The sequence below is a fragment of the Cavia porcellus genome, unplaced genomic scaffold, assembly GCF_034190915.1.
Source record: "Cavia porcellus strain 051 isolate PalLab524CR breed Dunkin Hartley unplaced genomic scaffold, mCavPor4.1 scaffold_33, whole genome shotgun sequence".
Lineage (NCBI taxonomy): Eukaryota > Metazoa > Chordata > Mammalia > Rodentia > Caviidae > Cavia > Cavia porcellus.
In genome coordinates, this window is record NW_026947516.1 from 26,226,376 (window position 1) to 26,240,683 (window position 14,308).

At 41.4% G+C, this 14,308-nt stretch overlaps 1 protein-coding gene across 3 annotated transcripts in view; it reads right to left on the reverse strand.

Moving 5' to 3' along the window:
* Pcyt1b (phosphate cytidylyltransferase 1B, choline) overlaps positions 1-14,308 on the reverse strand; it is a 93,532-nt gene that overhangs the window by 15,517 nt on the left and 63,707 nt on the right. For all 3 annotated transcript variants that reach the window (XM_013148941.3, XM_003466411.5, XM_023563632.2), the window contains exons 4-6: positions 14,040-14,191; positions 10,795-10,873; positions 3,139-3,281 (exon numbers count right to left, since the gene is read on the reverse strand). In XM_013148941.3, coding sequence (XP_013004395.1) covers positions 3,139-3,281; positions 10,795-10,873; positions 14,040-14,191 — 374 coding nt within the window. The remainder of the gene's footprint in view (positions 1-3,138; positions 3,282-10,794; positions 10,874-14,039; positions 14,192-14,308) is intronic.

Below are 14,308 nucleotides of genomic sequence, written 5' to 3' on the forward strand. Positions count from 1 at the left end.
AGTCTGCAGAGTGGCTATCAGAGACTGCTTGAGTTTTCTGTTTTACAGGGACATTGTTAAAACCAATATCATTTATAAAACTGGGTCATTGACTGGGCTATAAAATTCATGTGCTATATTAAAATTTTCAATGTTATGACATTTTCTACTAAGCTTGTTGAACTGTATCACTTTCCTTAGTGATGAAGAAACTTTTGTTCTGATAAATTCCTTGAACCTGGATTTTTTTCTTATAGATTTTATGAAGCAATGTTGTCTAATTATGTACCCAGAAGCCACATGTGTTAAGCAAATCATGTGTCACCTTTAAACCTCCATTTACCTATAAAAGTCTCCAGTTTATCCTTCTTTATGGCTGAGTAGTACTCCATTGCATAAAATGCTACAACTTTTTAATCCATTCCTCGGTTGGTGGACATTTGGGTTGTTTCCAGGATTTAGCTAATACAAATTATGCTGTTAAAAACATGGGTGCACATATATCGCTGTGGTATGGGGTACTATGAAGACAACAATATGCAATGTATTAATTACTGTAACTTCATACTAACCTGTTTTGAAAGGCTGCCTTATTGTTATTTTAAGAGATAGGCTTTTTTTTTTTTTTTTGGTCTTTTTCCTTTTTATCGGTACCGGGGATCGAACTCACGACTGCCTGCTTGCAAGGCAGGCGCTTATGCCGCTGAGCTAAATCCCCAGCCTTATTGTTATTTTATTTTTTCTCTTTAAAATAAAAAATTAAAAAACAGAACAATTGTGGAATTAAATAAATAAATAAGCTTCCATTTTCTGAACTGTAATATTAGGATAATAATCATCCATACCCCTCAGGATTGCTGTGGTAATTAGGTAAGATAATACTTGGATGTGCTTGGTAGAGAGCCTATGACTTAGTAAATGCTTGACATATATTGGTTGTTCACAGTTAGCAAGTGGTCTAGGCATTTCTCTAAGTTACCTGATACGTTTGCGATTAAGAGAATGGAAATAACTTGAGACAAAAGCCCCCCTCCCATGAATCATGATACGCTCTCCTAAAAAGATAGCAAGAGATATTGCTCTTCCTAAAGACCATTTAAGGGGAGTGAGCAATTGAGTCGTGTGACTCAAGCTCATTTTGCATTTCCGAATATTCTGAAACACCTTGAATATAGTAAAAGTGGACCAAGAGCCTTGATTTAGCTCTTCAGAACCTTACTGCAGTCTCAGAGTGTGGTATGACGTATGTTATTGTCACTCAGCTACACATACACATACACACACATATACATACATACACACGCACTATAGAAAGTCACCTTGTCTTTTATAATTTACTATGTGACATTAGGTGAATTGCCTGACGTCTCTGAACCTCTGGTTCCTTGCCTGTATGTTGGAAATAGTTATGTCCACACTTGTAGGCTTATCATGAGGCTTAAATGAGGTAGTCCCGGTAAAACACTCAGCTGGGCACATGATAAGCTCTCAGCTAAGCGTTAACTGCTGTCTTTATGTCATTCTCTCCCATAATTCATTCTGCACTGGAAATGGTTATGTGCACAACTCACAGGGCCAGCCTAGCACAATAGAATGAACACTAGGCTTAGAGTCATGAGCCTGGACAACTGCTCGAGGGACAGTGGTCGGGTGCCCTCCCTGGGATCAGCTTTCTTCCTTTCTGAATCAAGGGACTTGGGCTGGATGACTGGCCCCAGTCAGGTCCCTGCCACTTCTCAGGTTCTGTGATTCATATACTCGCCTATCCAACACATTCAATTTCAACTCTAAGCTGAGGCCAGGTTTGTTGCCACCAAAAGGCAGCGAGCATATCCACACCGCCTGCATGGTTCCTTGAGCTAAGTGGCTTATCTAAAGACCATTTAAGGGGAGTGAGCAATAACTTTTGGAAATGGCTCACCATGCTTGGATGGTTGACTGAATTCAATTTAAAAGAACAGACAGTTTAATTTATTGAAATAACCAGAGCTTTATTCTCTGTAAGATAGCAAATAATCACTTTGACTGAATTCTTTTCAGCCAGTTGTTCTGGTGCCACTGGAACCCAACATTTTCCATTTTGCTGCCCGACTTGTATGAAGACACAGAGCTTAGACTCCCATCACTCTCTGCCTCATGAGGACAATTAATGATCACTGACTTGTAGTTAATGATCTCCTATTTTGAAGCTAGGTAATAATGATCAACTATGTGAGACGCAGGATAATTATGGTGGCTTATCACTATAAGCAATGAGTTTTGAAGCCAAATCACTTTTTTTAAAAATTTTTATCGGTACCAGGAATCGAACTCACGACTGACTGCCTGCTTGCAAGGCAGGCCCTTATGCTGCTGAGCTAAATCCTCAGCCCACCAAATCGCTTTCTGAAAATATAGTATCTATTTGAAGGGAGGCTGGAATTCTCCTTGCATTCTCTGGTTTTAATAAAAGACAGCTCGTCAGATACCAGGCAAATCCAGCTGTCTGGACTCACTAACATCATCTCTAGCCACTGCGCTGCCCTCTTTCCTTTGTAACAGCCTGTTTCGCTTCTTTTAAAGATTGTTTTAACTGTTGCCCTGTTATTAAACTAACACCAGCTTCTGGGAACAAGACGGCAGAAATACAAAAGAAGCCAAAGACGTTGGGCTTTTATTTAAGTAGCTGTAATTTTTCTGGACAATAAAAAAAGGCTGTTAAAGTTTCTAATGAGCATCTTTAAGGCCTTAATAAAATGAAAATTTAAAAAATGTTAAAACAAGAAAGCATTTTTCCTGGGCTTAACATTTCATTGCCTTTATCTTCTTTCCTTCTCTTTGAACACAAGACAATTCTTGCCTTTCACAAGGGGCAGATTTCCCAGAAAGCCTAAACTCAAATCTGAAAGTTAGGGGGATGCAAGGAGAGGGCAGTAAGAAAGCTCTTTTTGCTACCTATGTTCCTTGGCTAACTTACATTATTCCTTCGGACTTTGGTTTCCTCATCTATAAAATGGGAATAAAATACATCATTGAATTGTTATGTGGGTTACATGGGGCAGGAAGTGCAAAACATTAAGGACACTGCATGACACACAGTAAGCACACAGAAGTGGCCTCAGTCGCTGTAGTGGTGCTGTGTTGTGGTAAGCCTCAGCGGGCATGGGGCGGCACACTCACATTTATAAAGCTGACATTCAGTTCCTTGGCTGTGTACCCTCTTTGGAGGTTGCGCCGGGCATAAACATCATAGTCACGGACGATTCTGGTGATGATATCTGATGTTGAGATGCCTTCTGTTCTCTGTGTTGGAACAAACATTCCTGTTCAAGCAGGAAAGAAGAGATAAAACCAAGGTCACCTCAGTGAACTCATTTCCTTTAATGGCCTTCCTTCCCAGGACAAAGTGGGAGCTCATAGGTATGTCAGTGAGGTCTTCGGGTCTGGTCCCAGGTGGCTCTTCCTGCCTCAGCTCCACACACACACACACACACACACACACACACACACACACACACACTACCCTTTATACTGAGCCTTATTCCCTCCCATGTTGACTACAGAGTTCCTCATCCTTATGGTCTGGCTTCATGCTTATGCCTTGGAGAAGTCTTTCCTGACATCACTAGGCAGAATCCATAGCAGTTTGGACACAGATACGTTTTTTGTTAATGAAAGCATTCTTCACATCTGCCTACATGTAGAAACGAACATTTCAAATGCACAGGTTGCGCCTTAACCGCCTTTGCATCCCCAGTGCCCAAACTCAGTGCACCTGTGGATGGTACATAGAAGGTGCGTGATAAATGCGAATTGAATGAGTAAGTGAACAAAGACTGAGTCAATGAATCAGTCAGATCAGAGCACCTCCCTTCTTCCCCAAGGAAGTCTGCATCACATGGCACTGAGGGAAAAAAAGAAAAATTATACTATGTTTGTTATCTCTGATCTACGGACATGCTTATGGGATGCTAGACAATTTTATCTCTCTTAAAGCTATCTATTCTGCATAGTAGTTTCACCACTCAAAGGCCTTTTCATCTGGAATATGTAGGACTGAGTAAAAATAAACAGTCTCAGAGGACATCAAGGTCTATCAGTTCTATTAGCTTTCCTGAAACTCTTCAGAAGTATGTTTGGGTTACCAGCCAATACAGGCCATAACAACATTGCAAACACTAACAACACTGATGATTGGATTTATGCTCAAAATTCTGTTGTCAACACAAATGACACTTTGGCAACTGAGATCTTTTTACTCTGTATCATTACAAACCCTTAGAGACATTTATCAGGATGTGGTGGCATGCACATACATGTAATCCCAGCATTCTGGGAAACTGAGACAGGAGGATCACAAATTCAAGTCTGATTTAAGTAACTTAGTAAATTAGTGAGAACTTACATCAAAACAGAAAAAGTTACAATTTAAAAAAAGACTAGAGATGTAGCTCAGTGCAAACATCCTGGGTTCAGTCCCCAGTAGTACAATAAGAAGAAAAAAAGGCATCACATGTTAGACAGCATGACAGAGCATCTGGGGACAAGAGCACCAGGGTCTCAATTTATATATTTGGGCAAGTCACTCAAACCCTCTGAAGACAAGCTGCTTCACTTTAGTCTCCTCAGTCAAGAAATGAGGTTGCTAGACAGGATCACCTGGGACTCATCTATGCCATTTCCTTCTTCCTCACTTCTACATCCAATCAATTTCTTTTTTTTTTAAACTGGTACCGGGGATTGAACTCACAACCTCGGGCTTGCAAAGTAAGTACTTATGCCACTGAGCTAAATCTCCAGGCCCCATCCAATCAATTTCTAATCCCCAACTTACTTCTCAAATGATCCCTATTCACCCCCTTTCTCCACCCTCTGTCCTCAACCAGTCCAACACCATCTTATTCAAAGGCAAGAGCCTCAATGTGTTGTGTGCATAGTGTTTGTGTGTGGTACTGGGCATGAACATAGGGCCTCACACACCCTAGGCACTGCCTCTTCCATCCTCTACATTCCCAGCCCCAGCAATGTCATTTTTGTCCATTTCAACCCATGTAGCAAGATCTACAGAGATAGTTCTAAATGCAAGCCAGCTGTCCTTTATTAACTTCCTCCTGTTCTCTGGATTGACAGTGGAATCATTGACCTGGTGCTGTCTTGGCTTGTGTGATTGCTTCCCCATAGTACTTCTTTCTCACACTCTTTACCCTTCACTCTCTAACCCCAGCCTCAGCATCGCAAAACTTCAAACTTTGTTCTTTTATTTTGAAGAAAATAAAACCAAATGAAATAGAACAGAGTCAATAAAAACAAGATAATGAACATGGTACATGACTTCAAAACAGATAAAAGGAAATCAACAATGACTACCATAATGCTTTCTTTTTATCTTCAAAATAACTGGCCAAACCATCGGGTATAATAAATCAAACCAAAGAGTACATAATAAAACCAATAAAAATAAAACAATGGAAGCAATATAGGACTTCAAAACAAGAAAATAGTAAAACAAGAGTGGCTACCATAATACCTCTTGTTATCTTCAAAGTAGCTGCCTAAACCATCAGATACGATACAATCAGATAAAACAAAATAGTACAAAATCAATCAAAACAAAACAATGAAAGCAATACAGGGTTTCAAAACAAGGTAATAGGAAATCAATGATGGCTTCCAGAATATATTTTATTACTTTTGAAATAGCTGTCCATGCCATCAAATATAATAAAATTAGACAAACCAAAACAGAATAAAACCAACTAAACAGAACCATGAAAATAATATGGGTTTCAAATCACAAAAATAGATTAGCAATGGCCACTGCCTTCCTTTTTCAAACACTTCCTCCTCTTTCACTTTCACAATATGTACTGTGCATTTTGGATCCCACTAACTCCTTTAGTTTTTTTATCCTAGTGAGACAACACGATATTCACCTACATGACTTTTTTATATTGTTCATTCAAGGTCTCCCTCATTTTCCTATGCTCCTCTATTTTTTATCTATGTCTTCTTTAGAGGTGCTAGGAACTCTTTTGTTATGTTTTTCCTTTCTTCTGTTACCTGAGATAGTATTTATATTCTAATTGCTTTTATAGCCTCATGAAGTTGTTTCTTTACTTGTTACCATCACTTCATAAACTTGAGGTGTGCGACTCCCAATCTCTTCTGTGTTTATATCTCCTGAATTTATTCTGCTTGGGTTGGAGGCCAGAGACTATGTTTTGATTCTTCATCTTGGCATATTCCTGGGTTCTCCCAGAGAGTGTGTAGTGGGGTCCTAGGCACTTCTACAATTTCTCTGAAGCAAGATTGTTTGGTTCTTCTAGCCAGTGCTGGCTATGAATATCTGATGATGGCCACTGGGTGTGCTGGTGCAGGGCCATCTGCTGCTTTTCCCAGCCTGTGCTGGCTCCCTGGTGGCTGGTAGAATGCATGTGGTGGTGCAGCCAGCCACTGCCTCCCCACCAAACTGGTTACTGACTGGTTAGCAATCATGATCGGGCTGCAATGTATGCAGAGGCAGGGCTCAGTCCAAGCAATTTCCACCAGTCTGCACTCAGCTAGGAGCTGCTGGAGGAAGCCGGCAGAAGTTCTGGTCCAGCCTGACTCCAAAATGGCCCCCGGCCATTGCTCCAAGTTTTCTTCTTGCTGTAGACTAGGGAGCTGAGCAACAGGCTGACCCTGTTTCAGCTCAGCCACATTGTACTTCATGAATATCCTGAAACTGTTGGCCCTCCTCCCTGCACTCTGTACACAATCTATCTGGTGAGTTTTGTGTCATCTATTGGGTTTCAGTTTTAAAGTCATTTCCTCAAGGAAATTGCTCAGCCCCTAGACCGAGCCCTTGTGGTTCTTACTCCCTCCTGTGTGACACCGCCCTTTCCTTTCAGATACTGTTAGGCCTCCATAGAACAACTTGCCCGATCACCATCTTGGAGCTGCACCATGCTTGCTTCTCTTCTCAGCACCAAAAGACAAGAAGGCACATAGCAGTATTTGTTAAATGAATGAATATTGACCTCACAGTGCCCTTTAAAGTCCAGTTCTCTCTAAATTTTTTGGTGTTGCAGCCCAACAAGGTTGTCCCTTTGCAGATATCACCTGCACATTCACAGCATGGGCGGCAGGAGTACACTGTATCAGAGACAGAGCAGCTAGCTGAAAGGACACAGTTGGAGTTTGCTCCCAAATCGGAATCATTTTTTAATCCCCTTCTTGGAGGGTGGAACCAAACACAGACAACTAAATAGAAGGCAGACAGTGCAAAGTTCTAAACACGTGGATATAAGTAGCACTCTGGTTCTAAGCCAGGGGGCCTGGAATGACATCCCCACCTTGGTGGGAGTGGCAGGAAGTCTTCTGGTAAGAAATGCAACCTATCTTTTAGCAGGCAGATATTTCACCCACTCTCCTGCTGCTGGAGTGTGAAGATAATTTTCTGGCTACTAACGGGTTTTAGCAAAGCGTTTAGACATTGATGACGTGAGCTCACCCTTTCTTTGAAGCCAGAGGGTGAGATTCTGTGGTTGAGTAACTGAAAGTAGATTTGGGGTTGGGGAGAGATTTGCTTCATCTCGTGGGGAGGTAGGTCTCTGAAAGAAGCCAAGCCCTCCACTGACATAATGAGGCACCCGGCTTCCTCCAAATCCTAATTATTGCTCTGCTAAAAATATTCAGTAATGAGCATGATCAGAGAACCTTTTTTATCATGCTTTTCAGAATTGCGGCGTTTGGTTATGGAGCTATTTTAAGCAGCAGCAAAGCACATGTTAATGAAGGAAACTTTCAACAGTAGTAGGCAATATTAGCATGATGATGAGTAATGTGGACCTCACAGTCTATTTAATTTTGGCTCCACTGCTTCATCCAGCTTTGCTAGAGGATTTTGACATGTAGCTCTGACAAGCAGAGCAGTGTTATAAAGCTTAATTCATGCCTTCATATCTTTGGCTTTGCTTAATAAACCACGATTAGAGTATAAAAGTCAAATGTAGGTGCTCAGGCCATTTCTAGGCATTTTTTCCCACAATGAACTCTGGCCTTCTCTAGCTAGGGAACTTCACTGTTATTTACCTCCTGGTGAGGACTCAGGGGAGCAGATTAATGGGGCAGAAGGAAGAGTCCTAGTACCTATGAAAAATCACACATAGTCTTAGGCCTGTACTCCCAGAGCAAGTAAAACACCAACCTGACTATTCACTTTGGAAAGAAATTATGATAGATTAAAGATGGCCACAGTTTCCTTCCTCCTGAATTTGGGTTGGCTCTGTAACTCACTTGTAGTTAACAGAATGTGGCATGACACTGAGTGACTCTCAAGGCTGGATGACAAGAGACATGTGGCTTCTGTCAAGACTGCTTCCTCTCTAGACAGTTCCTCTTAGCCACCATGCTATGAGAAGCCCAAGCAACATGGGGAAGCCACATGCAGGTGACCCATGACAACCACGACTGGCCTGTTAACAGCTAGCATCCAGAGTCAGCCACATAAGTGAGCGCAGGCAGCCCAGCTGAGCCTTCAGATGCCTACAGCCCCTGCCAACACCTGACAGCCATTGAGACACTCAAGCAAGAAGCATGCAACCACACCTCCATTAAAATCTTGCCCCACAAAATCAGGAGCAAAATAAAGTCACTCTTTCAGGTCCCATTACTTCAGGAGTCATTGTGTTACACAATAGGGATGCTGGGTTGCTAAAGTTAGAAAAATATTGGACTTGTTCCTACAACTGGAATTTGACATTTTACTCCATAAAATCAAAAAAGCAACCTATTCTTAGCTCACTGGAGGTACTCACCCAGAAAGAAAACCCGCACCTTACTGTTTCAACAAGGTGACTGAGGAACGCTCACCCGAAGAATGGTGATTCAGTTAATGCTTGGGGCGACTCAGCTGGACCCCAAGTCCTGGCCTAGATCTCTGCTGCTCTAAATAAGGTCTGTGGACCTGCACCCCAGGAGCTCATTAGAAAAGGGATTCTCATGCCACATCAAAAGTGAATTCTCATGAAAGCCAGACAGTGGGTTGGAACATTTAAATTTGAAAAGAAATGGTCTATACCAGGTCCTTTCAGTGGTGTTAGGGAAGGAGCAGCTGGTTCTAGCCCAGATCTGACAGACTTAGAAAGACATTAACTGCCCTATGCCATAACCCACCCTGATGTAACTGGTGCTTCAGCCAGTCTTCCCCTCCTTCTCCCACACTGTGTTTTCCAACTCCTCACAGCTTTCTAGGCCTAAAGTGTAGGGGATTTCTTTTCTTGGAACTCCTTACAAACAAGATCAGGACTTAAAAATGTCAGGGGGCTGGGGATTTAGCTCAGCGGCATTAGTGCCTGACTTGCAAGCAGGCAGTCATGAGTTCGATCCCTGGTACCGATAAAAAAAAAACATGTCAGACCTTCCATTCTTTCCAATGCTTCTGACCGCTGAGGGAGCACTTGCTAAAAGGATGGTAGAGACCTAACTACCATCCTTCCCTATTGGGGGTGGCATGGAGCTTCCCTGACTGGCTTTAAAAAGATGTGAACCAACCAAAACTCCATCAAGATGAATGGGTACATCTTATGGAACAGAATAATTTCCTGAATTATTGTCCAATATCATTTTCATTTCTGGGATCATGTCTGTCCTGAAGCCCTGTCCCCACTGTCAATAAGATTGCCATTTCAAAGAAGGTAGAAATAATGGAGAATGCAGGAGATCATGTTCTGTCTTTGGCTTCTAAAACAGGCTCTTTCTAAAACTCCCTGGAAAAAGAATTAATAAAAGCAAGTACAGCTTAATGGATGAGCACTTGCCTAGCATGTGCAAGGTCCTGGATTTGATTCTGAGCATAAGAGGCAGGGAGGAAGGAAGAATGAAGATTCCAGGATAAATACAATATAGACAGAGGGGTGACCATGAGAAAACACATAGAAAACTCAGCCATCTGCAAGTTTAAGAGAGATTTGAACCTAAACAACCTTATACTCTTTGGACTTCTAACTTCTAGAACTGTAAGGAAGTAAATTCCTTTTTTTTAAGGCAAAAAAACCCAAAAACACCCAAGTACAAAAAGGGCATTCTAAATGCCCGAGTGTCCTTTGAGTTATCAAGAACCAGAAGCTGAGCAGACGAGGTACAGGTTTTGTTGCAAGCCCTGGAGTGGGGAAGGTATGAAATTAAGAAGGCTTTCCTTCCTTCTGTGATTTTAGACTGATGAGCTCTAAAATCAGCCTTAGACCTGAGTTCAAGTACTTCAGTGCTTGGTTTAATTGGAATATAAATACTTAAATGGTGTCTGTGCCATGACTATACCTTAGTGTATGTTAGAGAAGCTTTGTAGAAGCTGCTTGGGAGACATCTGAAATTCCAATATATATATGGAGAGAGGGAGAGAGGCAGAAACACAGAGACATGACAGAGAAAGGAAGTCAGAGAGAGAAAGAGCCAAAAATATATACATCAGGAGCCAGGTGTGGTGGCTTACGCCTATAATTCCAGCACTCAGAAGGCTGATACAGGACGATCACTGTGAGTTTAAGGCCAGCCTGCAACTACATAGTGTGAGACTCTGTCTCAAAAAAAAAATGCATACATCAGGAAAAGAAAACTCAATGTAAATATTTTAATACTAAACTTATTAAGACACCATGAATTGAATACAAGTTACCTTTGGCCTCTACAATTACAAGAGGTGCTCAAAGTGGTAGCCATTAGCTTCCAGACATTAGTACAGTGAACTGCTGAAGGGTGATATTTTTTGACAGAATATATACTGCAGTCTTAGAGCAGATGTCTTCTTGTACCTCATTATTTGGTGTGGTAGACAAGTGAACACAGGGGCTGTCTTACCTGCTTCTTTTATATGCTTGTAAACATCATCAGAGCCGGCAGAAGAGTACGGAATATCATCATGAGCCACAAAGTCAATCTGTGGGGGAAAAGAGTGAAGTCACCACTAGCATGGATATACTTATTCCCATATTTAGAGGGCATTGGTGATCCCCAAATCCTTTGTGAAATAAGACCACTATATGTTACATTTATAGGGTGGATCTGAATCTTTGACAGAGAGGTATTTCCAACAACCTCTATTTCCATGAGATGATGGTAACTCAGAAAAAGAAATATTTGAGTCCTGTGCTTTGGTGGACTCTCACTTCTACCTCCAACAGTAGGTTTTCTTTCTTTCTTTTGTTTTGTTTTTCTTTTCTTTTCTTTTTTTTTTTTTTTTTTTTTTTTTTTTTTTGTCTTTTTCCTTTTTATCGGTACCAGGGATCGAACTCTCGACTGCCTGCTTGCAAGGCAGGCAATTATGCCGCTGAGCTAAATCCCCAGCCCCAACAGTAGGTTTTCTTGACTTTCTGTGTTTCTAGCTATAAACTTGCTGCTTCAGAAAACTCATTCATTTCTCAGGTTTTAAACACCCCTGCTATGATAAAGAACCCAAACTTCTATTTCCTATCCCATTGATGGCCACATGCCTTTACACTTTGGACATATTTTATATTCAGAAAATGAATTTGTCCCTTTCCTTATTTGAGCCTCATAACCTTGTGAGGTGAGTAGGGACACAGGCCTGCTGCAGTTAGGACACAGGATACTGATGCTAGAGAACTTGTTCTATATGCCCAATGTTGCACAGCTGTTAGTGGTTTTAGAAAAGGGGGTATGGAGGAAGCAACCAGACCAGGCTTTTATAACACCCACTATGGTCCTCATTAATACTTTCTGCTGTCCTGAATTTCATTCGTTTTCCTGAAAACCATTACCCCTTTCCAGTGGTGCCTCCATTTTCTCAGTTGACCTAGACCAAAACCTTGGTCAACTTCATTCCCTGCATCCTTCACTCTCCATATTCCATAGTGTACAAATTCCACTGGGGTGTGTATGTGTGTGTTGTACATGTGCCCATACACACATGTGCATGTACATGTGCATAGGTCCATCACTTCCTCTCCATTGCTGCTGTGCTAATGCAGGGACCTGTTAGCAGGATTATTGACACCAATTTGTATCTCAACTTCCTCATCATAGGCTCTATGCTTTCCAAGCTGTCCTGTCCTCCTTAAACAGCTTTCTTCTGGTCTTCCTCATGCCTGCTGACCTTCATCCCTGTGCCCTACTGCATCCAGTAAATACTTCTCGCACAGCTTTTAAAGCCTTTTACAATGAAACTTAACTTCACCTTGAGAAGTAGTGTAGAGTAGGAGTTTAATTTTCCAGGGTATGATTCATGCACTGCCACTTATTAGCTGTAACTCAAAAATTCGGTAGGAAAGATTCAATCAAGATTTGTCCACTTCATTGCGAGTGACATTAGGAGCTGGATAATTTTTTGGCATCTGTGGCTGTCCTGTGAATTGGAGGATGCTTAGCAGTATCCCATACCTTTATCCACTAGATGCCAGTAGCACCCTCTAGCTATGACATCCAAAAATGTCTCCAGACATTGTCAAATATCCCTTTGGGGCACACTCAGTGAAGAAGCACCTACTCAATGATACAATTATGTACCACAGCTTGTTGGAGAGTGTTGAAGCTGAATACACATGCAGGGCTGTGGCATGGCCCAGGCATGGCTGAACTGACAAGGAGGAGACACCTCAGGGGACAAGAAAAGCTGAGGCCACCTGGAGACTTTCTGGATAGTTTTCCTTAATTAGCAACATCTGTTGCTCTGAGGTGTCCTTGAACCCCTCCCAAGATCCTGTTCAGGTTTTCTCCATTGTCCACTCAACTCCTTGCTTGTTCTGATTAAAAAGGGCTGCCTAGCATCAGTTGGCTGGCCAGCTAGCAGAGTTATGTGCTCTGCCGAGCATTTCACTCCTGCAGCCTTAAAGACCATGCCACATGTCTCATTCCTTTGAGCCTTCACTATGCACCCATTTGGGGGGTTGGGGGCCTAGGCACAGACCCCAACAAGCACTTAAAAGTAATAACTAGTATATAGTAAGTACTCAGTAAATGGTTATTATTTTTATTAATTTAATTTATTTAATTTTATTATTATTATTAATAATGCATTCTGTACTCAAATCAGTTCTTCCTCTCCCTCTCCAATGTACAATAACAACAACATCTTAGGGTAGCCATGAAATTGACTTCAACTCATAGTAATAGCAAAAGTCTTAGCACAGTGCTGGGCACATGGTACATAATAAATGTCAGCCATCATCATCACCACTAGTATCCCTTATAATGCCTATCACATGTTGAATATACAATAGATGCTTAGTAAAAATGTGTTAATGATTACTGAAAGTAAATCATATTGTAGTTTTTCCTTTTCTTTTTATTCTCACTAGGAAATTGTCTCCTCGGCTATTACCCATGCACATTTATCAGTGTTCTCTATTCTCTTCTGCAATGCGAATTTAAAAATAGAAAAGAAAATTCTTAGAACAGCTTAATCTTATTTTTTTGTACTGCTTATAAAAGGAAAGAATAGCTCCTAATGTGAGGCTGGCAGGAAGATACAAAGCACATAATTTGATGCAGATCAAAAGAGTTTCTCATGTTTTCAACTAATAAAAATCTTATGTCGGTAGGAATCTCAGGGTCACAAAATCAGAGATATAGATTTTCCTTAAAGGTTGGCCTTGACCTTCTGGGTAAGATGTGTATACACTTGTTCCATGCAAAACGAGGTCTGTGAATCTGTAAGCACCAATAATGATGATGATAATAGCAGTGGTAGAGACATTTTTGGAGCTCTTACTGTGTATAAGCAAGTCAGTTTTCTAAGTGCTTTACTTAGATTCTCTCGTGAGATCCTCAAAATGGCCCCAAGAGGAAGATACCAGTATCATCCCATTTTACAGATGAGGTTAAGTGAGTAGTAGTATATATTGCTCCAGGATCCAGTTAGAAGAAGAAAGAGACAGCATTTGGACCTGGGGGGGCTAGCCCTAGCATCTGTAGTCAAGGAACTGAGAAGATAGAGGTTCCCAGGCTTGGACAGAAGAGAGGCAGTATAGCAAGTGTAATAGTAAACGACAGTTCCTGAAATTGGAAGGGTTTGGGGCTTTCTGTAGTTTCAGCTGCAGGACCAGATTCCTAAGCCTGCTATTTAGAGAACACAAGATAACAAGTACCTTGTGTTTCTTCAGAAATTCTGGCGTGAGAGTCCACGGAGCATCTCTGATGACTTCATCCACATAGCGACAGTGTCTGAGAGCTTCGTATCGCTCTGCTTCATTCATCACGGTGAAACCTTTGAATTTGTGGGTGAGATCATCACTGCAAACTGAAACAGGTACATCGATTAGACACTGTTACCAGGTATTCTGGTGCGGACATGTCTTCTTCAGCAAGACAAAGACAGGAAAACCTCGCTGGGTACTTGGCATAATTGAACTCAGGT